This window comes from Kryptolebias marmoratus, linkage group LG14 (genome assembly GCF_001649575.2).
Source record: "Kryptolebias marmoratus isolate JLee-2015 linkage group LG14, ASM164957v2, whole genome shotgun sequence".
NCBI classification, from domain to species: domain Eukaryota; kingdom Metazoa; phylum Chordata; class Actinopteri; order Cyprinodontiformes; family Rivulidae; genus Kryptolebias; species Kryptolebias marmoratus.
In genome coordinates, this window is record NC_051443.1 from 20,780,886 (window position 1) to 20,807,907 (window position 27,022).

The 27,022-nt window shown below is 36.8% G+C and overlaps 2 protein-coding genes and 1 long non-coding RNA gene across 4 annotated transcripts in view; 2 read left to right on the top strand and 1 right to left on the bottom strand.

The window, feature by feature from the left end:
• Window positions 1-3,774, top strand: part of si:dkey-247m21.3 (5-hydroxytryptamine receptor 4) — a 35,239-nt gene extending 31,465 nt beyond the window's left edge. Inside the window, exon 7 of the mRNA XM_017410565.3 lies at window positions 3,217-3,774. Coding sequence (XP_017266054.1) covers window positions 3,217-3,310 — 94 coding nt within the window. The 3' untranslated portion in view covers window positions 3,311-3,774. The remainder of the gene's footprint in view (window positions 1-3,216) is intronic.
• On the bottom strand, window positions 1-12,806 carry LOC112450338. Its single transcript, XR_003038912.2, has 3 exons — window positions 12,675-12,806; window positions 277-373; window positions 1-194 (listed from the first exon to the last, which is right to left on the bottom strand). It is a non-coding gene; the product is annotated as an uncharacterized LOC112450338 (long non-coding RNA).
• On the top strand, window positions 6,281-27,022 carry slc26a1 (solute carrier family 26 member 1). 2 transcript variants are annotated; one of them, XM_025004731.2, is made up of 9 exons: window positions 6,281-6,793; window positions 7,061-10,087; window positions 18,300-18,774; window positions 19,752-19,958; window positions 21,586-21,832; window positions 21,931-22,162; window positions 22,463-22,646; window positions 23,028-23,315; window positions 23,422-27,022. In XM_025004731.2, the coding sequence occupies exons 3-9, from the start codon at window positions 18,367-18,369 to the stop codon at window positions 24,001-24,003; spliced, it is 2,148 nt and encodes a 715-aa protein (XP_024860499.1). In that variant the 5' UTR covers window positions 6,281-6,793; window positions 7,061-10,087; window positions 18,300-18,366; the 3' UTR covers window positions 24,004-27,022. The 2 variants fall into 2 exon arrangements, with proteins under 2 accessions (XP_024860499.1, XP_017266248.1); XM_017410759.3 differs by lacking the exons at window positions 6,281-6,793; window positions 7,061-10,087 and adding an exon at window positions 13,643-13,836.

A 27,022-nucleotide genomic window follows, 5' to 3' on the forward strand; every position in this document is an offset into this window, starting at 1 on the left:
ACCAGTAAAACTTTTCCTTTACAAACGAACCACAAATATTGAGAGGCAGCTACTAGTCACACACACTTGGAGAATTCATGCAAATTCCACCACTTTTTTTTTCTAAACTCCTCATCAGTGTTTATGTGGGGAAAGCACATCTTGTCTTTATTTTCTCCCATCTGCAGAATCTTCTCACTGCCTTTGCTCTGAAACTGGAGAGAGAGAGAGAGAGGATAACATTTGATTGTTTAACGTCCCCGAAAGATATTGGGACAAAATTAAAGGAACACAAACCTCCTCTCTATCTTTTGGTGATCTCTTTTAACAGATCAGTTGATGTTTTGTTTGTAGATGACTTGGTGTCTGTTGTGGGGGACACCGATGTTGATCTCTGTTGGGGGTTAGAAGGAGAAAGAGAATTACTCCAGCTGGAGTATTTGACCTGTTACAAAAATAGCTCCTTCTCATTTGCATAGTACATCATGGTAGCAACATCCAGAATTGATGTGGGAAAAGACACTCTATATAGGTGATGATTATATGAAACAAAGCATTGATATATTTGTGTTATTCAGCATAAACATAAAGCTAAAGAAAATCAGTCATATAGGTTGATCAAAATAACAAATTTACATTCTTCATCTTAAATATGTCATATATTTTGGTCTATTAAGGCTATATATAGAGGTTAAACTGTTACTTACAGTATCAGAATTGAAATAGACTCTTTCCCATAAGACAAATTACTAAAAAGGGATTTTTTTTTCCATCCTTTTTTTTCCTAAAGAGAGCGTGGAGCCTTAGTATATTTCTTTTTTATAAACTTGAATTTGTATCTCAAGGGACACCAAACACATTCTTGGAAAACATTTCCTGCTCTCAAACTTCATAAATCAATACTATCAAAAAGCAAAACCATTTTTTTCCCTGCCATTCATTTTCTTTTTTTCCAATGAATGGTGGAAAAGCAGAAGATATGAGAGATTAGAGGGAAAAACCTGAGCTGGGAGTTAACCACTAAACTCTCTGGGCATTAATGTTTAATTATAGAAATGTCCTCCTATGATGGAATTAATGACTTTTTCAGCGTTTTTTTGTGCTACAGATGAGACTTGCAGTACTGAAGCCACACAGCCTGCGACTGAGAGAAAACCAATATTTTAAACTTAATGTCTGAGGGTGTAAATATGGGCTGATAAGTGAGCTGGAAACATTTGCCTCAGCTTTCCATCTATGATTTAAGGATGACATACATATTTTGCTCACAAACCATACCAAATATGTAAACTCTGCTAAAAGAACTGTAATTTGTGCAACAAAAATAGTATAAGATTTCTTTTCCTCTACCAGTTGTAGAGATTAGGCTAACCTGAAATTGAAATGTTAAGTTAGATGCCTTTTCAAGCTAGTAGTGAATGTTGTAATGTAGTAATCACTCATTTCAGGTTCTGAGCTTTTGGATATAATGATAGAATCAAAATAGAAATAGAAATTTTTAAAAAGTAAGGAGATATGTAGGTTTTAACGACTCAAATCTGCATTTGTTTTGGAGCATGACTGGAGACAAAACAGCCTTTTGAAAACCTTTGGGCTATTTGTAGTTGTGTTTATTTATGTGGACTGTCCCATTTAAATAACACAATGCATGATGAATAACTCCTGTAGCCTGTTTTCTGGAAAACCAGGACATATTTGCTTTTCACTGCAAATGAACACATGTTGTCATCCTTTTTTTTTTTTTCAAGACTCCTAAAATAAACTTGACTCCATTTTTATCATCCCATCCAACAAAATTCTTCATATTGTTGTGTTTTGTAAGATTATTCCAATCCAAAGACTAAATTATGTCATTATATGTATTTGGGATTAACTGTATGTCAGATATGTAAGAAGGAGGCTTAAAATAATTCTGGGGCTCTAAATAATGCAGAGATTTTTTCTTGTTTGTCCCCAAACTTGTGCCTTGACACAGTTTTGTGTCTTCCTGATAAAATGCTGGGTCTAGATCACACTAATTAAAGCTGGAATGAAGGACGGATGGGTGTTCGTTTTGACGGAGGCTTTTGTTTTAACTTTATAATGTTCAAACAGCCTCACTGTACATGCATAAAAAGAAAGCATGTGTTTGCTTTCTTTAAAAAAATGGCTATAGCAGGAAACATATAAAGGAATCTTTATGTTAAGAGGTTTTTATGGCAAGTGGGAGTCAGATTGTGGAATTGGTGACATCAGAGTCGTCTGTTTTACATTTGATTCATTCTGATGTCAAACAACTTGGCTTAAACTGCTTTTTAAAGAACACCTTATCATACGATTGCTTTTTATCACCTATTGCCAGGAAAGGTGGGTGATCATACAAAATGCCTATGTATGTGTGTGTGTGTTTGTCTGTCTGTTTGCAAAGTAGTTCATAAACCAGTGGACAGAAAATAATCACTGATTCAAGATGGCTGCCACAGCTGATTAACATTATTAAACTCAAAAACTGCTAAAACCGAGCTAGAATTTTGGTGTAGTGGCAGCAGAGAGTAATCTCCAGCACAAACTCTGAGCAGTAACAGATCACATAAGATCTTTATGTAAAACTGCTAGTTTCATTTCACCATAGAAATCATCTTTAAAGGAGTTTTAGATTTAACTGAATATCCTAATTTAAAGACCTGGTGCCTCAGTTGTGTTTACAGTTAGAATTTCTTGGGTTTGTTATTGTAGTAAAACTTTTGGAACATCACAACTTGTTTTCATCACGCTCGAAAAAATATTTGTGTTCTTGAGTCTGTTCCAGATTACCATAAACAGATCAATAAAAACATGCAGCACGCAATCAAATATGTTCATTTTTGCTCTGATAGGCAGATTTATGTATATTGCTTTGCAGTTTTTTATAAACTGGCACTGCAAAAACAAATCTAAAACTCTCTTGCATTCCTTGCCCTGTCTTGTTGTCCCGCTTTTGGAAAGAAATGAATTGCTTCTTATTAATTCTTTTCTGATTTCCCATGACTTCTTCCCCTTCTGTTCCCACTGACTCACCAGAGCTTCTTCACACCAGTTCATAGGATTTTACAGCCGTACAACAATCTGTTCCTAACTGTTAACTTCCTGTCTCTGACTGGTTTACACGCACTGATTAAAACACATGAATAAATTATAGATTTTGTTTATTTTTGGAGCTAAAGAAAAAGGTTTTGTTTTGTGAACAGCTTACCATAGACGTTTATGTCTCTCCTTCAGATTGTCCTTCCTGCCGAACCGGAGCTACAGCGACAACGGTCAGTCAATTCTAGCCAACGAGCAGGAGTCCCAGGACTCTCTCGGGCCACTATGAGGACTTTTTGAGTTGAACTACTTGGCCTCTGTGATCTCAACAGTTTACTGTGAACTGCCTTTACTGATCCATCCACGTAATTTTACCTGGACAGTCAGCCTCATCATAATTGTCTGTTGATGCCCATCAGATTAGTTTCGACTTTAGACTTTTGACATTTGGACTATATTTGTGCAACATGGAAGTATTAGTCACAGAATACCCATAATCAGTGGACTGGGACCATATGAAAAGTTTTATTTTAAGCTCTGCTGTCATTCTATCACCAAAAACTGTCTAATGTGTTACACAATGGGACAATTCAGTAAAAAACTACAAACTACAAGCCCCAACTCTGCTTACAAGAGCTACAAAACATCTGCAGCTTTTTACCTCATATATTCCATCATAGCTTAAACTTTTATTTAAGAGAGCCATGTGGTCTAACAGATGTTTGGTCCTATTAAAGTTTCATTTATTCTACAGCTGTGTGTTTACTTGCAGTTTTTCTTTGCACCAATATGACCCGGTGAAACTGCTTGATCGAATTCAACACTATGATGTTTTGTTTCATCCTGCTTTTCTCATTTAGCTTTTAAGTAAGTTTGAGCAAAACATTTAAAACTAAAGGCCTGTCTTCTTTTAATGCCAGGGTTTTACACTAAAATCAAGTTATGCTGAGAAGAGAGACTTGTAGTCCTGTGGTCAAACCTTGAAAATAACTTCATGCACAACTTATGCATGCATTACTTATAAAACAAATCCTGCATGGGTGACACTGGGTCATTAGTGTTTATTGATGATGTTGCATAACACAAAAGCAGCTCAGTAGGTATGTGGAGCAACATATTATATGTTTATTATAAATAAAGTGTTGCAGAAAGGGAGAATATATCCCAGGAAATGCACACCAGTCTCATTTTATATCCTGCAAAAGCTTTCCAAAGTACTACTTTGTTTGTGCATCTAAATATATTCATCTATTAATTATTATAAAAAGATTATAACAGAAGTGAAACTTCAGCATCAAATGTGGCGCTTAAACTGTTTTTTTTTTTACTTCTTTGCTTTTGTATTATATTAACATAAAGCACAATCAGACTGAGTTCAATTCTAAGATATAAATTCACTCATTTAAATTTAACATTTTATGCCTTATCAAAGTGCTTAACTTTAAAGTAGAATTGAATTAAGCGTTTCATAACCACTAGGTGACAGTAAAGCCTCAAAATTGTCAATATTTTGATTTGTTGACCAGAGAAAGATGGTAAATCTATTTATGGTACTGTTTATTTATATAGTTTATTTTATAAACATCATTTAAAATTGTGTAAATTTGCTTCTTTTTTACTCTGTTTAAGTTTTACTGTTAAGTTAAATAACTCCATGTTTTCAGGACACGTGGACAGGACAGGACCATAAAACAGATCAATTTGTTTTGATTTGTACTGATATATGTAAAAAAAAGTCATCAAATTTTAACTTTCAGTGTTATATTAAATGTCAAACTATTTGTCAAATCTCTTTACAATTAGTTTTGCTATGTTAATCAGCAAGAACTGGCTAGTTTAAATATTATTAATCACCATTGGAGTCATGTTTATTAATTAAAAAGGAATAAAAGTCATAAAAACAAAAGTCTTTATGTACGTTTGATGGAAGATGTGAGTTTTGCTCCTGCCTTCAGTAAGGCTATACAATCAGTAACAGGTTGAGAGATAAAAATATCACGTGTGGGTGTGAAAATGTGTTAACAAGCCTTTTTATTTGTTGGCACGGGGTATATAGCATTTACACCCAAAGCCCCCCGGTTAGATCGCCTGTTTGGTCCTGGCAAATGTTTGCCCTCCAAACCAGATCTCTAAGCTGATTTGTTGGATTGGTTGATGCTGAGACTTCCCAATCAGGAAAGGAGAAATTCATTATCTTAACCCCCTCAACTCCGGGTCAATCTCCCTGGAATTAGATCTCGTTCCGAGCATTAAAGTATCAAGGCTTTGTCTGATAAACCCAGAGCTGAACCTGGGTCTGGCTGTCTCAGGAAAATATCTTCTCTCTTTTTTTTTTAAGTTATTTTTATCTACAAGACACAGATGTAGTACTTTGTCCTTCTATGGGTGCAAATAAACCAGTGGTATAGCTGCAACAAGAGATGTTTTTCTTTCTGAGAGAATCCAGATTAATTTGCTGGTTTAACAGATAGCTCCTCTGGGGAAAATGGATTTCTTATCTTTTCTCACGTAGAGGTAAAAGGTCAGGCTGAACTTCAAAGCAGCGCCATGAGGTTAATAACATTTGGAAGAGCTGTGCTTCCCATTGAAAAACTGTAAAGTGGCTTTTAAATCATAACTTTTAGATGCTGGGTATCTTATAAGGGATATGTTTTTCAGATTAGCCTCATTAGTAGTCCTCATGCTGGAATTTCACTTCCAAAACACTATAAATACCACAAATCATACTTTATATGTGTGCAGCTGTTGTCATAGGAACATCAAGCTCCTTGGAGACGGCCATATAGGCGTTACCTTTAATACATTTGTCAATAATTTTCTTTTTAAGGTCCTGTGACTACTTTTCACCCTTTAATTAGGCAGACTGACTGATTACAAGACCTGTGATATTACCTTATTTGTTTTGCATCACAAAGCAGGATAAAGGTTGTTCCTCTTGCTCCAATTGTTTTTCATTCAGCTGATGAAAGATATAGGGTTTCGTACTCGGAATAAATTAAAATATATATGCAGTATTTGGACAAGCAGATGACAGTAAAGTATCAATGAATACAGTACTTATTACTGAAACATAAATCATCATCTTTGAGTCTAATTCAGTTAAAACAAACAGACTGTTTTGAAATTTGTGATGTATTTAATATTGATGACTGTATGTGTAGTTTACTGAGAAAAGATTGGAAAGAAGGAAAAAAAAAAGAAAAACAAGTATAGAGTCGCTCTTACTCTGATCTGTATCCATTTGATGCCACTAGATGTAGCTGCAGCACCAGAAACCAGGCCTCTGCCTCTGCTGCTCATCATGTGTTCAGGTTGGTTTCATGTTGCTGAGAATCCGTTTGTTCAGTGAACAATGGTTTAAATTATAACTAAATGTGATGTGGCTGCCTTACTGCATGTTGGAGTAATGTCACAGTGATATATAACTGCATATAAATACAAAAAAAGCTTTCAGTTTTCCTTATATTATGGACATTTATGAGGTGTTTCAGCATCATCTTTTTGTCACATTGGATCTTATGACTAATACTGTATTCTGTGTGCTCTTTTATCGTTTTTCTCAAAATCTCCACAAAAACAGTTTTACAAAAGCCCACCTTCACCTTCAAAGACCTTTGCAAAATCAATAGGAAATGCTTTTCTGCTGCTGATGTTCCTCAGTGCTTTGCAGAGTATGAGCTCCAGAACATAAAGCCTCACAGACAGTTGTGCAACAGGGAATAAGGAACTCTTACAACAACACTCGTGACGTGAGCTGAAAGGAATAGCAAAGGTAAACACAAAGTTGACTTTCGTGCAAATGTTCTTTTCTGTGTGTTTCTTTGGTTCAAAACATTCTGAGCAGTACGATACCAAGGTCAAAGTAGAGAAACCATCCTGAAATCACCTTTTCGAGTGGAAAATCCTCTGGTTGTAAGATGACATATTTGTGCTCTATCAGCAAAAACGCCAACTGCTTGTAACTTTTTAAGCTGAACCCAAGATAACTACATGCACTTTCTAGGGAAGTGTTTCATAATGTACCACATCTTCCCGACAGTGGTGTGCGGTGGGGGCTTCACGGTTGGGGAGGCACTGAATCGGACAGAATCCGATTTCCACATACCTTTCATGGTAGGAGGCACTGGTAAGATACATGCTCTGAATGTGTTCTGTCAATTTTACACTTTTTAATGAAAAACTATAATACGAATACTGTCATTTTGTCCGATCCCTCCAGGTGATCTACACAGTTGGAAACAATATATGTTTTAGGTTTTTATTGTAGGCCCTAAAATGAAGAGCATTTGGAGAGACTGAAGCTAGAAAGTGCATGCAGGAAATAAATTCATCTTGAATCTGGTGCTGTGAAGAGGCATGTGGAGGTTCAGGATATGTACAAGGACAGCGAGGCAGAAATGAGGTGCCCAGTAGGAGCGTAGACAGTATATATAGACCTCCGACCAGAGGTTTAGTATTTTGGCAGCTGTGGTCTCTGCAAAGAAGAAGAGCAACAGCAAAACAAGCATAAGGCTCATGGGGAAGCAGTGCCTGCCTAACCTCCTGCTTGTTCCATGCAGTTTTAGACAAAATATGTAATAAACATCAGTAAAATACGTTACCTCTTTTACCTATAATACAAGTGTCTGCAAACATTACAATTGTGACAAATAGTAACCAAAAAGGCATGTCCATGTTCTCAGTTCGATTACTGAGGGATTGAACACTGATATAAGGCTCAGAAGAGGAATTATACAGAAATTACATTTGTAGCACAAATCAAAAATACAATAAATGTTCATATTTGTTTTATTTTGTTATTGTTGGTTTTCTTTTTAAAAAATTCTTTATGATGAGCCTAACCTGCCTCCCCTGACTGACTTCACATCCCTGCTTCCTGAAGCTCCAGAACGGATCGAGCTTCATGGACTCTCCTGCCCATTCAACACTAAGTCACAGCAGGGCACCAACTCGTCCCGCTGAATCAACAGAAAGTTTTTTTATGTGCACCTCACCTTAATGAAAATATTAAAGCAGGCCTTGTCATCATGTGATTAAAGTGAGGAACAACCTGGCTGTTGTTCTTATTTTGCTGCAAATCTTTCCTAAACATTTACGTTCCTAACAGGGAAGTGATTAATTCTCAACTCGCAAAGTTAATAAGTAGAGAACAAGGCCCTTAAATGAACCCTTTGGTGTCTCCTCTGGGTGATACTGAAGTGTGTAGGAAAGTTTAGGAAAGTGGTGCAACATCATGGAGTTATCAACATTTCAGAGTTTTTGTCAAGTCTTTTTCACTAGTCTTTTAGTTTTTGATTTATTTTGGGTTTTTTTTCCCCCCATCAGAAAAACCAATAAACCAATAAATAACTTTGAAATGATGGATCCAAGACCATCAGGTATGTGTTTAATGTCAAACATGTGCCACCAAAGGTCTAACAAATTTAGTGGGCTTTTTTTAAAAAAAAAGGGGAAAAGTTCTGAGTAAGGATTACAGCCCATGTGTTAAAATCCACTGGTTTTAATTATTATTTTAGGAGTCTCATAAAAAGAGACTGTTAACAAGCTTGTATATATTTTTGTTCCAATATCTTGAAGAGATGTCTGACATTCTACATTCAATATACCACAGGGTCAAAGCACCACAGCACCCTACTCAAACCTGCAGCAACAGCACTGTTCAGAGCAGCCTTAGACTCTGCAGCTGTCATTCTTCCACAAATACCTTCTGTTGTAGAAACTTATACTACATTCAAACAATAATTTAAACACAGATTACACTCATTAATCATTGAAGCATTCTATTTGAAAGCAACCAAACCCAGTAGCCAGTATGTGAGAGGCAAATTCATTAAAGATTCCCTTCAAATATTTTCTTCATGGTCATCTGATTATCAGCGTGCACGCTGCGAAGCATTTTGCTTGGTTGAGTTAGAGTAGAGCTGCTGCTGTTCTGCATCAAAAGAAGTCAGCTGAGGTGGTTCAGGTCTCTGATTAGGATGCCTCCCTCTGAAGGTTTTTCAGGCCTTTGGGAGGAGACCCCAGGGCTGACCCAGAATTCACTGGAGGGATTATGTATTCTCTCTGGCCCGGAAATGTCTTGAAGTCCTTCAGGAGATGCTGGAGAGTGTCACTAGGGAGAGGGATGTCCGGGTTTCCCTCCTGAACCTGTTGCCTCCGTGACCTGACGACGGACGGACGGACGGATGGATGGATGGATGGATGGATGGACGGACGGACGGATGATGAATGGATGGATGGATGGAACACTTCAACACTATAAGAACACAATCCACTCAGTAAAGCACAGTAGTGGCAACATCATGCTGTGGGAATGTTTGTCATCAGCCAAGTCTAACAAACTGGTCAAAAATTAGGATACAAAGAATGTTGGGGGGAAAAAAAATATCAGAGATGTTTTAATATCTTAAGATGGTTTAGCCAAATGTATAAAACAAAATAAAATTGAATTCTGAAGAATACATAATTTCTTAGGTTTCATTTATTTGTTTCAAAACTAAAACTGGTTTTGTGTCTTCAGTAGGTAACATTGTGCTGAATAACTGACAAAAACCTTCAAAATCTTTTTGCTTTTAGGTTGTAAAACAACAAAAAACGCCAACTGGGACTGATACATTCAAGACATCTTTATATTAATTCAAAAAGAAGTTTTATTGCATCTTTATGTTAAGAGAAAAAATGGTAAATGTTATCAAATGTGCATTTTAAAGACTAAAGTGTTAAGCTTATAATGTCACTCTGAGAGGATAGAAACAGATTTGCAGGAATATAGTCGCCATGGTAACCCTCATCCACAGCCAGTAGCTCCTCCTCCTTCCTCTCTTCGTGCATCTCTTGTCTCCTCTCCCCCTCCCTGCCACATGCTTTACACACAGAAAGGAGACGGCGTTCATTTCTCCCATCATGCTTTGCAGTATGAAACAGGAAGAAGCAGGAGGCACACCAGCAGGCAGCAGCAGAGTGGAGCAGAGTAGTGGGATATAGGCTGATGGTGGATGAGGGGGCACCACTCAGGGAGGCATGGCCACCGCTGCCTCCAGGACACCTTCAAGCTGCTGCTTTCTCAGTGAGTCCTTTTTTTATTTAACATTTAAATTTTCAATGAAACTCATGCAGTGGCATGCAGGCAGAGGAGCAGATCTGCCGGTGAATTTAAAGGGACAGTGCAGTAATCCTTTCAGTTGGTAAAGAGGGATTTTAGATTAACAGCAAACAAAAGGTGGACACACAGGCATAAAAACACTCATCTTGATGTTATTCAGGGGTTTCTTCTGCTTTTTTTTGCCAACAGGAAGTGAGATTGCAGCTTTAAAGCTGATGTACAAAAGTGATGAGTCTTTATCATGCCTGAGTGCATCAGAGGAACATAAAGAAGTTTTGCTACACAAACAATGATTGCATTCAGTCCAACATATAAGCGATGCACTCATGGACACACCCACACGTTCAAGCATACAGAGAGCCACTGTCTCACATTCAGTGACTTTCACCTATTTATTGAACTTCCTTCAGTCTGTCAGCTGATTTGTTAGCATTACATTTATTGTAGCATTTTGTTTCAGAAGAATTTGTCCTCTGATCCAAAAAAATCCACCTACATTTATCTTTAAATTGTCCTACAGCTGCTAACCAAGCAAAAAAACAGTACTGACTGAAAGATAGAAGAACATTTTTCCCATAAATATAAGAAATAACCCAGAGAGAACCCAACTTCACAAATTATCCTCAAATAATTTATTCTGTAAATTATCAAACAAATAGAAGAAAAATCTGATGTTTTCACGCAGAAGTATAGACCATTCTCAAGTAAACTTGTGGTAGTTTAGGTGAAATGATGCAAAGTTCATTATAAGTACAGTGTGTAGCTGCACCATCAACTCATCACCATAAATATTCAATAGCAAAATGCAGCAGAATCACTTGAACATATGCTTGTATCATAATTTAAAAAAAAATTATAGCAAAAAATATACAAAAATCACTACAATTTCATGCCAGTTTGTGCACAATACTTTAAACATTTTTGAATTAGGTTCAAATCCAAAAAAAGTGTTATTTCAAGTGAATTGTAATAATTGTCCATTTCTGGTCAATGTTTTGTAAGAGACTGTCTCTGCCACTAGGTGGAAATGAAATGACATTACAAGTTTTATTTTTTTTCTTCCAAAGTTACACCACCGCTTCATTCACTTCATGGTGTCCAAGTCTATGTTCAGATTGCTGAGATATTCAGAACTAATTCAGATTTCATTTACTTCAGTCTGTTAATGGTTCAACCTGCTGCAGGATCCTCAGCTCTGAGTAAACAGATCCTCTACAAGCACCACGACACTGAATGTTTAACCAGAAAATGCTCCAATCTGAGCCGGAAGCAGCTTTTTCAGCCATCAGTCAGTGACAAAAAGCTTCAGACTCAATAAGTATTTCAATATAGTCATTTTGTCAAAGAGTTATCCATTAAAATCTTAGGTTGCATATTTTATTTATTCTACAAATACACCAATAGTTCAAGTTGTTTGTGCTCATATTGACATTGCTTCATCCTGTCAAATTTTAGACAACTAAAAAGGTTTTCCTATTTGCTTTTTGCTTTAGCCTTCTCCTGTTTGCCTGGTCTTTAATCACTTTCACATCATTCTTTGACAATATTTTAGGTTATAAAAGCTTAACTCAGCTGCACTGTCTGATAACCAAAGCAAAAACATGAAACATAAAAACTCTAAATATAACCTTTGCTCACTTTTTTTTGGCGAAAACATAATAAATATAAGTAAAACAAAACCATTAAACTCTCTAAAATATACATAAATAAATGAAAGTAATATTCTTTGAAGGAATGATTAATGCTCGCCACCTTACATGCAAAAGTTGAAAAAAAGATCTTGTGATGTGTTAGCACTGAAAGTATTTGTTGGGGATGACTCAGCAACTAACACACCTAACTCTAGCTCAGTATCTGTAAAATTGGTTCAGTTGTAGTTGTTTTTGTGTTTGCCAAGGTTGGTTAGCTGTGGCAGCCATTCTAAATCACTCCAAATTTTATTCAGTTGTTATCAAGTTATTTACTGTGCTTCCCCACTTGACAGGGATAGACATTCACACAGAGTCTTCACTGGATTCCACTCAATGACCAAACAATCTGACCTTTATGTTCAGGTCATTTTTTTCTGGTGAAAAACCTTCAGCAAATAACACAAAAAAATCAGATTTGCAATCATGTCAGAGTACATCCTGTATGTTTGTTTTATAAATAAGTTGGTGTGAAAGTAGAAGACTATTAGCTTGATTAAATAAATGTTCATCAACAGTATTAACCTATGGCTATCTTCAAAATCTACCAAGTACTTAATCCACAGAACTTTATCAAATTTAATACCAAGAAAATACTCTCATTATCTCATGATGCCATAAAGACACAACAATCAAATGTTTCACATCATCTCTTCAATGAGCCCATAAATCTCAAGACAGTTAGCATTAAACAAACTCTAAACAATTGTTGCAAACCAATCAATCCATGCCAAAAGTCACAGAGCAGAAATGTTTGGGCCACACCCTTCAGAGAAATCAGCTCTGTGACGGCTTCACCTCCAACACCATCTCAGAAGCAACAGAGTCCAGACCATTATTGGTTCAAACGTTTGTTTTCTTACCGGCTGCCTCTCTGGGGTTTGTAAATGTCAGTTCTGCACAGATTTTTCCATGTCTGGTCGGCACCATCCACAGCATTCAAGTGTTGTGTACCATGTTTCTGGTCCCTGTGTCATCAGGTTATCACAGAATGGTTCCTACCCCCTCACTTCACTTCTAAGCTTGACTTAACAGTTGTTAAGATGTGCAGCCAGTAATTACTTTGTTAGAGTTCCAGTAAACTTTGTCCTCTTGTTTATAAGATATTTTGCTAACATACAGACAGGATTGACTCTAAAAGTTAATGGTAGTGTTTTAATCCAAGCTGTGGCTCAATCTGTTAGTGCTTGAAAGTTTTGCTGGGGATGACCCTCAGCTACTATCACACCAATTTTTAGCTCAATTTCTGTTCAGTTATCTGAGTTATAGCCATTTTTGTGTTTTTTAAAGTCAGTTGGTTGTGGCAGCCCTGTTGAATCAGTTTGATTCCAAACATTAGTCAAATGTAGATATATATCAAATGATTAATTTCTGTAATTTTCATTGAGACTTGTCCAGTGGTTCATGAGATATTTTGATAACAGACACTCACAGATGAGCAAAAATAGCTTTCGCCTTTTGGCCGTGGTTGATAACAAATTAAACAGGAACAAATAGGTTGATTTTGTTGTATGCAAACACTTCATGTTTCTATATATTCTGTGCAGCTGACACTAATTCCAGCAGTATTTCTCTTATTGTCTGCCAGGTATGTCTTATCTTGTGTTTGCCATGTAATCCACTCAATGTATTTAAACAGCAAATGTTGACACACACACACCTCTGTGCCCATTTTCTTTCTGCAATCACTACTGTTGCACTGGCCCAAACACTCGACAGGAAAGACAAACAATATGATCTGGTCAAAAATTGACTTGATTTAACCTCTCGCCTCACAGACACACATATAAATGCAGCAGGGCCCACCCTCTCCCGGCTGATCGAGCCAATCGGGAGCAGTGTGAGCCGGAGCAAAGGGCTGCTCTTATCTTAACTACATATATTCAGCGGAGAGATCAGACACACACGCACTGAGCCCGGCTCCTCTGGTGACATCTGAGCACAGACAGAGAGATTATGAGAAAAAAAGGTTCAACCCTGAGTTAAATCCAACACCAAAGTTTTGAAGCATCAGGGACTTTGCAGGTGAGTGCACCATCAGTCATCATGATTTTTTTTTTTTTTTTTTGCAGAAAATGACCACTAAATTCTTTCAAATGTTGTTTATCCTTAGTCTTAATTTCTTATAAATAGGGGCAACTTTTAACTTTTTGAGCCTGGAGTGATGCTCTAGTTGCATCATCATTTTCAAGACACAATCTGTTGTCAATTAAAAAAAATAAAATTAAAAAATTAATGGCATGATAAAATTAAAATGCTAGCATTCATTGAAGATCACACACCACCTTTCATCCCGGAGTTTTAAACTAAGATCATCTTTTGTTAAGCTGCTTTGGTCAAATCATATAAATATCATGTGCAATGTCATGCAGTGTCACAGTATCTCATGTGACCTGATAGCAGTTGACATTTGTGTTGTGAATGATTGTCAGCTACAACCAAGTCAAATTTTAGCTTAATATCTGTAAAAAAAAACACTGAGGTATATCTGTTTTGTTTGTTAGTTGAGTTGTCTGTGGCAGCCATCTTGAATTGGGTTGTATCTAAAAGGTAAAAAATGGATGGATGTTCCAATAAATTATTATTTTCTAAAAATGTCTGGAAATCTGTCTAGTGACTCATGAGACATTTTGCAAACAGTACAAATGAACGAACATGTAGACGATCACACATGGTCAGCGGTCAATAAATGGAAGGACTGACCTCTCAAATGGCTTTGATTTTAATATATTAGTTTCTTTACAAGGTGAGAAATAAAAGGTTTTCGAAGACAGCTTTATATTATTATTATTATTATTATTATTATTATTATTATTATTATTATTATTATTATAAACCAAGCTTAAAATCATTTGGATTTAAACTTTGAATGGCATTCCTGTTTACCACTCACATGATGTTTTCACTGACTTGTTTACAATCAGATCATCTCAACAGTTATGTCAGTGGGACGTCATGTTTCTGACTTATCTTTTGGAAATTTTCATCATTCCAATGCTCCATTTCCTCATACGTTTGGCCAGTAAAATTCCATGAATTCCTCTGCCCGTCTACACACACGCAACAAACACTGCCTAATTACCCCTCTGCTGATCTACTTTTTGTGAGAGATTTTACCAACAAACATGGCTAATGCCAGTAGTTACTGGCAAAGTTTTAGGCAAAGCTGTTGCACAATGTATAGAGCTTGGAGTATGAGTTGTGAATGACTCTTAGTTACTACCACACCCAATTTTAGCATGATATCTTGATAAAATTGGATGATTAACGCTATAAACAAATGAACACACTCACAGACACAAGCCACATCGCCTCATCACCTCACCTTTGATGGCAGGTGATAGTAAGGCTGAAGCCAAAGGTTCATGTTGCTGTGATACAGGCAGGCTATGTGTTACTCAGTTTAAAGTCATTAAAGAAGAAAAAAGACAAAATATAAGCTGTATTTAGTTTTGAGAATTCAGTTTTATTTTGATTTTGATGTGAGTGGCTGATCATTTATAGTCTCCAAATGAAAGGTTGGCTCTTTCCTCTGATCTGTTCTTTTCTTTCTGAGGAACAGTAGGGAGCCTTTATGGCAGGTGTTTAAAAATAGAGAACACTGATTAGAAACGGCCGGCAGGAACAACTTTAATCAGTTGCTTTTGGATTTGTTCGGTGCTGACACCCCGGTAAATTCTATTTGTTAGGTCCCGAAGGGTCCCATGGTGACTCAAGTCATGCTCTGCAATTAATGAAGACAATTTTTTATCTGCTGCTGAGTGTAAACTCCCTCACAGTAGTAAGGTAGCTTTTGTGTTTACCTCATAACAAAGGGGGTATTGTTTGTCCCTTTTGTCGTCTGTCATTTAAAGACATCAGGTGGGATTTAAAAGACCCATCTGAACACAGGCTGGCCTCTGTGTCGGTTTCTTCAAAGGGACTGTTTTTAATGCAAAGTGAACAATTACTCAACTCAAGAGTACAAATGCCCTTTAGACAATGTGTAAAACCAAAAAATAAAAAAAACTCTGAAAACTGTAAAACCTTTACAGTCTTGTGCATGCTCATCCTCATTTCATGTAACATGGGTTCATAATAGCCAGCTCTGCCTCAGGAAGTCTAAATCATAGCACATACCAGAGTTGTGATGGCAGAGGCTGATTACATGTCAATTAAAGAGCTTTATGGTTTCTGAGACAGTCTCTGCTTGGACACAGCTGCTACTGGAAATAAGTGACCTTGTAAGAAAAGCATTCAGCCAACAGATGATCACAAGCTTTATTCATGAGTGCATCACACATCTGCTGATAACTTGATCAATGAGTCTGTTTAATGTCATTTAGAGCTTGTTAAAGCCTGCTGAAGCTTTCATTATGGTATCTTTTATTGTAGAAACCTATGGAAATTCAGACCTGTTTGAGAAGCTATAAATCAACATTTCAATTTAACTGAAATGTTGCCTGTTTAGTAGTCCTCTGTTTGTGCATCACGTTTAACACCATTTTGGTTATTCTTCCCTCAGAGCACAGATGGGCAACTTTTTTCTTCTAGATGGCAATTTTGACTCAGTCAATGACATCGAATAGCCACAAATTTCATTGACACAGGAGCACACTATGCTCCCTGAATAATACAACAATACTCTCTTAGCATATTGAATATACTGCCTGTGAACTAACACTTGTGGCAGTTAAGTTAGGCATCAACTCTTGGCTAAAGAAACTGCACCTTATTCTCTCAACACATCATTCTTTGTCTATAATTATCACCACTGACCTTAAAAACTTGGCAAATAAACATTTTGGCCTATTTTAATCAAGAAATGCTTTTTTTGTAAACTGGTAAAATAAACCTTGTTTTAACAGTTCTCAGAAATTTTTTCAAAAATCCTGTTTGGTTTGAATTAATTTATGTTTTTGTCTTTGTATAAAGATGTCAAGGGCCAGACTGAGATGGCTCATGAGCCACTTCTGGCCCTCTGGCCTTATTTTGCCCATGTGTACCTTAACATTATACATTTCTACAAAGTAAGACAAGTCTCACTGATTTGCACACAACAATTTATTTGATTTCACACCAGTGAATTAAATAAAATATTTTGATATTTTGAAAACATTTCTTTTATGCAAACAGAACATTTTAGTATTTTTGTTTCAATGAATTTAGTTGTTTTTTTATAGACTAGGGCAGACTAAAGCAGACAATATGAACTGAATCATTTTGTAAAATTAATCTGAAACATCAGATCCATCAGCCCTGTATACACTCATAAATTGAAGCAGACCACATACAGTATAAACTTATACTACTCACTTTTAGGTTGGACATGAATCCAACTATGAACAATTTGAAGATTCAATGATTTACTTGATGATTTTAGGGATAGAGGGGGAAACTTAGATTTAATAACTCCTATTTGAGCCAAAATCAGCAAACCTTTTATTGTATTTTTCAATTTGGTTGATCAGTATCTGGGCAAAGTTTTACTGCAATCAATCCCACAACTGGCATAAAAACTCAGAAATTCTTAATCTCACATTGGCACTAGATGAAAAATCAGAGCATTACCAAAAACTGTTTTCTATAATTCTGTAGATGTAATTTTTCAGTTTGAAACTACAGACAGAAAGGCTGCAAAAGCTTTAAAGCTTGTATTCTTTTCCATTTTTAAACTTCTCCTTCTCCCCTGGGCATCATCAGACCTTGCTTCGTGGCCATAACTCTTGTGTTGGTTTATTGTCCATATATAGATATTCTCTTAGTTTCCTCATTGCTTTTGCATTCTTTGCCTTCACTTACCCTAAAAGAACTAAAATATCAGACCACAAGACGTCAGCATAGAATATGATGACAAATTAAAACAACTCCAGGCATTTTAAGGCATAGGAAAAGGTGACTAATTGTGTCTCTGACTAAAACCATGCATTTTAAATATGTTTAAATTTAAATAAATTATGGCCTAGCATGGAAAATTCAACAATTCAGAGACCAGACAAGTAGCTTATAAACTGTGTTTGATTTATTCCACATTTGTCCTCTGACTGGGTTTGATGCCACAACATGGGAATGTTCATCCAAGCATTAACATAAAAGCTTGCCATTGACTAATTTGTTCTCTCACACAACAATTTAATGAACTTTTGACTTAATAGTATTGTATTACCCACCTTTTCTGAAAAAAGAAACCACACTATAATTTGTAACACTGGGTGAATCTCTATTTTTGTTTTGAAATGTAAACTAAAGGGTTAAAAAACAACAACAATAATACTAAATTTAGTATTTAAAGCATTCTGTTGTGTTTTTGATCAGCAGTTTTCAATGGAGAACCATTTTATTGTGGAGTCAACAATTTTACACCTAGGAAAGAAGATATAGATATCTTGCACAGACATTTTAAGAGGGATAAAAAGTATTCCAAATGTTTGCTATATAGCTAAGATAAAGAACACACCAGGAACCTTTTGTAAACATGTATCTTTGTTATTTCTGTATCTCTGTTCCAGAAGCACAGCTGACCACCTCATCATCATCTTCTTCTCGCTGTGCTGCCTCCTCTTCCTCTAAAAGACAATGGAGGAGGTCTCCCCGGTCATGGAAACCCCAATGGCACAACCGTTCCTCCTGGAGCGGCGGGTTCACCAGCGAAAGTCAACAGTTTCTGTCCTTAAATCCAAGCTGAAGCAGAACGTGACATGCTCTGGGCCAAGAGTCCGATCCACCCTGACGGGATTCTTCCCTGTGGTGCGCTGGCTGCCAAAATACAAGCTCAAGGAGTACATTTGGGGTGATATCATGTCTGGGTTGATTGTAGGTATCATCTTGGTACCACAGGCCATTGCCTACTGTCTATTAGCAGGTGTGCAGCCCATCTATGGCTTGTTAACCTCATTCTACGCTAACATCATCTACTTCCTCATGGGGACATCCAGACATGTGTCTGTGGGGATCTTCAGCCTCATGAGCCTCATGGTTGGACAGGTAACAAACAGTTATTATATCTGGGATTTAAAGACGTGTTCTTCCTGGATGATGAACTCACGTCTACTGTCAAGCTGTCATTAAATGCCTTTTTTATGCTGATTAAGAAAACATAGGTGAAATGTTTTAGCCCGCACTGAAAGTTTTTTTTTTCAATAATTAGAGTAAAGTGCAGCTGTAAATAATTATTGATTTGACTGATTATTGTTTTGCCATGAGAAAAGTTTTAACAATGAGCTCAAGGAACAGGAAAATACTGTGTTGCTGTCACATTTGGTGGTGCAGGACCCAATTGCAGGCACAAAGAGTAAATGGACTGTACTTATAGAGCACCTTACTAGCCAACCAGTCTCGAAGCACTTTACAACACAATCTGCCCTAATTTACCCATCATACAGGACTCAACAAAACAAATCCAAATATATCACTCTATAGAGTCTAATCAGTGCTTTACATTGCATTCATAAATTGATGGGGCACATTTGAGGCAATGAGGGGTTGACATGAGACTGCTGCCAGGAATCAAACCTCCGACTCTCCCATTGGAGGCTGACTGCTCTAATCACTGACCCACAGCCACCCCTGTTTTCAGGAATTTAGCTGTATGCTTATTAACAAAAGTTTTGCAACAGAGCAAAACAGCAAGTGCATGGAGGCTAACAAAAAATCTGGCAAACTCAGAAAAAAACGGGAAGGATATGTACTGGGAAGAGTGATTACGAAGTGACAACAGGCGTGCTGATTACCAGTTAAAAATAGCTGGTATGACCAAGAAAACAGACAAAAACAAAGATCAATATGAAACAAAACCAAAAAAAAAAAAAAAACATAACAAAGACCCAAACCATACTAAATACTCTCCAGTACAGATTTTTGAATGCCTTTTAATACCATTCAGGATTTAATTGTTACAATTAAGTCCTTTCTTAATCCCTCAACTATTTAATAAATATCTGCTGTTGATGTTGTCTCTCTAGGTGGTGGTTAGAGAAGTGTTCCTGGCTGGTTTTGACCCCAATGAGGACTCCACACCATCTGGCCTTGTTGTTTTAAATGACACATTGGACACCAATCTAACTGATGACACTGTACTCACTGTGGAGGTGATGGGTATGCAGTGTGGGAAGGAGTGTTATGCCATCAGTGTTGCTGCTGCTGTTACATTTCTGGCAGGTGTCTATCAGGTAAAGCAATGAGCAGCTTATGACTTCACTGTATTACAGTTTTACAGGGTTATGTCTATCTCTGTTTCCCACAAAACTGATTTTATATACATTTTTATTTTTACTTTTCTATGTTAACAATCAAGAAATTTGTTAAATAAGTCAAACATGTTGAAACTAGACTTATCATCACTGGATTGTTTTCTGTTTTCCATCTCTTCTCTAAATTCAATTTATACTTAATAAAACTGCATTACTAGGCTTGTTTATAATTATGTAAAGGTAGGCTGCAGGAAATCGTTCCTCTTCTGCTAATCACATTATTTATTCTAGAAAGAAGATAATAATGTTCATTAGCATTACATATTTAGAAGCTGATTTTGTAACAAAGGATCTCAGTGTCTTGATGTTCTGATACTAGAAACAAACTATAAACATTAAAGTAGTATAAAATAACTATTTTATACAAAGATAAATTGGACTGATAGAGCTTTACTATTTGTAATCAAATCTGTTGTTTTATTAAGACAGTCTGGCTGCTGTCCTGTCTGGAGCCTCTTTCCCATATAACAAAATTATAATGTTCTTCAGCTATAAAAGTTCTTACAAAGACAGTAATCAAAGTTAGCCTGGTGTGAATATGATGGACAGCCCACTAGTCTGCTTGAAGGGCTGTTTGTCTTAGACTTAAATGGTGAAAACAAAGACAAGCACAATTCATAATGTGTTGAAATTACATGCCAATGGAAAATGTCAGTGGAAAGCTAATGAGCAGCTGTTGGACGAAGGAAGGGAGGGCAGCATATAGCAACACAAGAGCAACACTTTTAGTAATGAGACTGATTTGGTTCCTGAGCGAAACCTTGATGCCTACATTGCCCTGCCCTTTTATTTTCCTTTAACAATTTTAAGGCTGTTACTTTCATTTTAAAAATTGTTTAAATCAGTCCTTTTGATATTTGCTTCCAGTGGTGATGTCATTGGCACGGGCTAGGACTGATTCCCATGATACCTAAGGCCATGGAGGAGAAGCTTGTTCTTCTTCTTGGTGCCTTGTCATTCTGAAATATGTTCTGCCTCCACAGGGCAATGAGGTGTCAAAATGTCGTGTTCATTTCTTTTCCTCTGAGACCAGGTCATGTTTTGTCCTTTATGTGACACCTGTGAAATCAAGTAAATGTTACTCCTCATTTTCGCCTCATCATGTGTCCATCAGTGAATATGAATGTTTTTCATCCTTCTCCACACATTGTCTGAAGCTGACCTCAGCGGTTCACCTTTAAGTCTGCTCTAACACCAGAAAATCTATGTTTTTATATTTCCTGTTAAAACTAAAAATAAAAGGTTACCTCCCCTCCCTCCAAAAGTCAGTTTGAGTGGCCTCATCACCCTCCAGCTCTATAAAGAGTGAATAAAGCATTTTGGTATAAGCAAAGTTTCCATGTTAGTTAATGCTAGATGAGTTGTTAAAAACTGTTTTATGAGGGGGAAAAAAACATCCAAAATGCCTACAAAATTATTTTTTGTTGTTGATGTTAGGCCAGATTGTACACTTTTTGTGTCATCCACTCCTATCTTCTGTTTGTTTGTTTGTTTTGTTGATCCTTGTTTCATTTTCCTCTCCTCATCATCTTATTACCCTTCGTAGATTCTGATGGCGGTGTTTCGGCTTGGATTTGTCTCGGTGTACCTGTCGGGGCCCATGCTTGATGGTTTTGCCACGGGAGCCTCTTTCACCATCCTGACAGTGCAAGCTAAATACCTGTTGGGTCTAAAGATTCCTCGTCACCAGGGCTACGGCACTGTGGTCGTCACCTGGATCAATATCTTCGCCAACATTCACAAGACCAACCTGTGCGACCTCATCACCAGTGCTATTTGTATCGCCATATTGGGTCTGTCATGCTTCTATTCTCAATATATATCAGTCATATGTATATCAGATACAAAATATTTCTGTTTACCTGATGTAATGTGACAATTTTTATTTTAGTGGCAGGGAAAGAGATCCAGGACCGCTACAAGGATCGTCTAAAGATCCCCCTACCTACAGAGCTGATTGTAGTAGCAGGAGCTACACTGGCCAGCCACTTTGGAGAGTTTAATACCAACTACCACTCCAGTATTTCCGGTCACATTCCCACAGGGTTTATCCCTCCTCAAGTCCCTGCCTTCAGTCTGATGCCACGGGTGGCTCTGGATGCCATTCCTTTGGCAGTCATTAGGTAATGTGCTATCAGCCTGTTTGCTTGATGTTGATCTCTCTTATCTCGTTATTACAGACACAGTTTAAAGCTGGACTGCCTTCAGGTTAAGATATCACGTGCCTTAACTGAGAGATTTTATTGCACTTTCTCTCCAAAATACACACAACTTGGCATATATGCAAGTCTATTGTTTTTTATTCTGAGTAATTCCAGAATGACTGGCAAAAATCTATGTTCACATCAGCCATAAAAGAGTGTTAATATGACTGTGAGAGCAAAAATGATTTTAACTTACATGCTCAACCTATGTTATTGCAGTTTTGCCTTCACTGTGTCGCTGTCTGAGATGTTTGCAAAGAAGAATGGCTACACGGTCCGTCCGAACCAGGAGATGCTGGCCATCGGCTGCTGTAATGTTGTTCCCTCCTTCTTTCACTGTTTCACCACCAGTGCTGCACTGGCAAAAACCATGGTGAAGGATTCAACAGGCTGCCAGACCCAGGTGAATCTCAGATAACTCAAAACAACCTAACTCCTTGATGGTAAATTGTCCACTTACAACATCTACAGCTCTGTCGAGTTCTATTTATTTGCTTCACAAGTTGGATTCAGATGGTGAATTGGTCTGTGATGGCAAATACATTTTTTAAATTGCTTTTTATGCAAAATTTTTCTATGAAACCATATTCTTTTTATGTTGCAACCTTGACCCATTTATATGTTTCTTTGTAACTGAACATATATGTATGTATATATATATATATATATATATATATATATATACATAACAACAACCGAACTTTAACATTCAGAGCAATAAGCAGACATTTAAACTATTTTCCCTCCATTGTTTGCCTCTTTCCATATCTTGTTTCCCCCCCAGTTATCGAGTCTTATCAGTGCCCTGGTAGTCCTTCTCGTCCTCCTCTTCTTCGCCCCTTTCTTCTCCGCGCTCCAGAAATGCGTACTTGCTTGCATCATCATCGTTAGCCTTCGGGGGGCACTGAGGAAGTTCAAGGATGTTCCAGCTAAGTGGCGTGCCAGCTGGAATGACGCCATCGTTTGGCTCGTCACCATGTCAGCCACAGCTCTGATCAGTGTGGAGATTGGTTTGATCATTGGCATTGTCTTTTCCATGGTCTGCATCATCTATAAAACCCAAAATCCTAAGGTTAGTAAGTGACCAAATGTCAAAAAGAATGGCTTTATAGACTGAAATTGCTATATAGAGTACTGAAAGACTGTCATAACCTGTACTGTATATTATTTTACCTCAGGTTTCTCTTCTTGGCCGGGTCAGTGACACTGATCTTTACGAGGACCTGGAGGAGTACAAGAACCTCACACCTCCGCCTCGAATTAAGATCTTCCGCTTCCAGGCTCCTCTGTACTATGCCAACAAGGACTCCTTCCTCAAATCGCTCTACAAGGCTGTCGGTGTCGAACCTTTCCTGGAGCTGACTAAGAGGAAAAAGGCAGAAAAGAAAGGCAAAGACATGTCCAAAAAGCAAGCCAAGACAAACGGGGAGAAAAACAACTGTGATGTTTTTATAGGGCTGGTCCAAAGAGAGCTGGAGTTCCACACAATAGTGTTGGACTGCTCTGCCATTCCTTTTATAGACTCAACAGGCATGGCCACTATTAAAGGTCTAGTTAAGGAATACAAAGAGATCGGTGTGAGCACGCTGCTTGCTGGTTGTAACACATTGGTCATTGATATTCTGCAAAAGGGACAAATCTTTGGGAATAACGAGAAAAATATGAGTAACTATCTGTTTTACACAGTTCATGCTGCTGTTCTTCATGCAAACCAAGCATCCACAGCAGCAGAAAGCAGGTCAGAAGATTCTACAGTGTAGATTACCCAGAGGGCAACAAAAACAACATTGATTTCCATTTTTTATTCAGTTCTGTGCTTAAAAGTGATTTTAGGTTCTCACAATTGTACATTAGAAACCTTGTAAGGATGCCTTGTAGGAAATGTGGTCCCAAAGAACACAAAGGAAACAAAGGAGTCCTGTTAGGGAGTGCATTCTATTTTTAAATAATATTGAATTTTAAAGTTTAATGCCCATTAAGTACTGATAAAACTGGCTGTATCTGAATACATTTTTAAAGACCTTAAAAGCCTGTAAAGATGCTAAAAAGCTTGCAACTTATTACCTATTTAACAACTGTAGTTAACAAATTGCTTTGAATTTTAAAATTATATTTTTATACTTGAAAAAATGTTGAAAAGAGAATTAGAGAGTCTATTACCAATATTAATCAGTTCAATCAACAAAAGCTCAGTTTGCTCAGTTTCAGGATTTGTTACCTTTTTAGCTCTACAAACTTAGTTGCACAGTAAATGTCTGGTTACAGATTTTATTTTAGGTACATGATGGACTGTGACAGAGGTAGGCTATGTTGTGCCATTCTCTCCTGAAGTCGCCTCCCTTCCTTTCTGTACAAAGAAAAAGGAAATGAGAGGAAAGCCAAACTAAACACACCCCTGGCTTTGTACCACATGGAATGACTGGGTATTTTTTTGCAGTCGTTGATTTCGAATGTTGTAAATAACTTATCAAATCCTTGGGGAATATAGCTTCTCATAGTCTGACAAGAGGTTAGATAATATGCTTTTTAAAAATGTTAACAGAACATTAGTGATATCAGTAAATGCATATCCTGAATCTGTACATAGTTACTGACTGGACATTAGGAATGTTTTTTAGTAGACATGTATATGTTATCACCTTGTTGTTCATTTATAGATCCTCAATACAAACATGTGTCAATATAAAAGCTATTTTAAGTCAACATTCAAAGTCCATAACAGCCCAAGTTCAAGAGTCCACACTTTGAGATATAGACATTATTTCTTTCAGTGCCAACCTTGAAATTCAACCAGCATTTTAGAAATAATTTAAACTCTTCTGCCTTAGAGAAGGAACACATCCATGATGAAGAGGTTTGATGTAACAAACAAGGGATATGTTGTGGGAAAATGGGTTAGTAAAATGCACTTATACTTTTGCTGTTACTAACAGCCAGTGGGAACATTAATAAAAGTGAGAAATGACATGTTTTGGTGCTTCTAAAATGTTGCCAGTTTTTACTAAATGGCAGCAGGTGATGCCGCAGATTTATTTAGTAAAATCTTTTAAAGGTTTCCTGCCTTGTTTATCTTTAAATCCTACTTTTTGTAAACTACCAAAATAAGCTCACCTTCTTTATTTTTGGTAAACTACTGTTTGTCATTGTGTCTTTATTCCTGCTCAAGCTGTGATCATGTTTGTAACAATACAACAATTATGTATATGTTGAAGTCAACAACTTTCCTTGTAATAAGATGTAGAGATGACTGATTGAAGGTAAATAGAGAAAATGTATTTGTACATTTTTTTAACAATTAATTTAGTCTTCTAAAGTGCTGATTTTACTTGAATTAGAGTTGTGATTATATTTTTAGAAGTCTCTGTAACCTTCATTTGTTTTGTGTTGGTATTTAACCTCCAAGGAAGTGTTAAAATGTTTGGTACTTGAATTAAAATTTAAAAAAGGATTTAGTGAAACACGTGGGTATGATTTTGTGACTGTTAAGAAAAAGGTTTTAGATGCAGAAGGGATCGACACCTTGTTGCAGTCTGTTGGGAAGCAAAGATTCAGAGTTTAAATCCACTGATGGTCAAAAGTGTTTCTGTTTGTTTTTAGGCACTAAGTGATCATCATTATTACTTCCTCTTGCAACAGATACTTATCGTTCTGTGCAAATAAACTGCATTAAATTTTGCCAAAGATATTGGATTTTTTAATGACAAATATCAATGTAAATATACAAAGTTACCCTCATTGTACCAAAACACTTGCTATATACTTGCTATGGAAATAAGTTAAAAGAATAGTTCAGAATTTTCTTTGAGCTCTGTGGAAAGGTTATGAACAATTTATATCTTACCTGTCACAGATAGCTCTTTAAATGACCTCAGTTCGGAAAATGGAGTTTAATTTTTGACCAAACTGACAAGCTAACAGCTACTCCAATTGAGACAACACTGAAGTAGATCCCTGCCATCTTAAAACAACTCCAATCTCAAAGATTTCAATGATTCATGCAAACCATAATTTATAAACTTTTCGACCACCTAGTTATTCTGGCAAAAACATAATTTTCCCACATCATCTGCAAAAGGAGTGTTGGATCTCTCCCCTGCTGTTGCTTTAGCAAAACAATTGCAAGGGGAAACTCTTAAAACTAACCTTACAATATACCAACAGAATACTTGCTTCATTTGTATTAACCCTATGTAAAAATTTTTTAATAAAACAGACTATTTAGAAATAATTACACAAACCAACATTAATTAACACACCTGATTCAGTGGTTAAATCACCTCTTCAAGTTCTGCAGAAGCCTGTTAATCACCCATTGATTCAAATCAGGTGTGTTGGAGCAGAGAACCAAGTAAAACATGCAGGATTGGAGACCACTGATTTCAAAGAAGAACCACCAACATACACAAATGTAAATTTGAAGTCATTCAAACAAGAACTCTGCTGTGTTTTATGCTACCAGCTCTTCCAAGAGGAGACATGACAGATGCTTACACTTCATAGAACAATCGACAGTCACGTATCTGTGTACAGCAGGCAGGTTCATCTTTTACTTATTAACTGTAAACAAGGTGAGAAAAACTGCTCTTGTACCCACACGGTCAATGATTGAATAAGCCTACGTGAGCTATAAATCTTTGATTGGTTTATTATGGCAGCGCTGGAATGTTCTGTGTGTAATCGACATGTTTACAGAGATTAGAAAGAGTTGATAATTAGTTAAAGAGAAAAGCTTTTGTCAAACTGTCTTGCAATATATACTTTAATATATATATAAATATT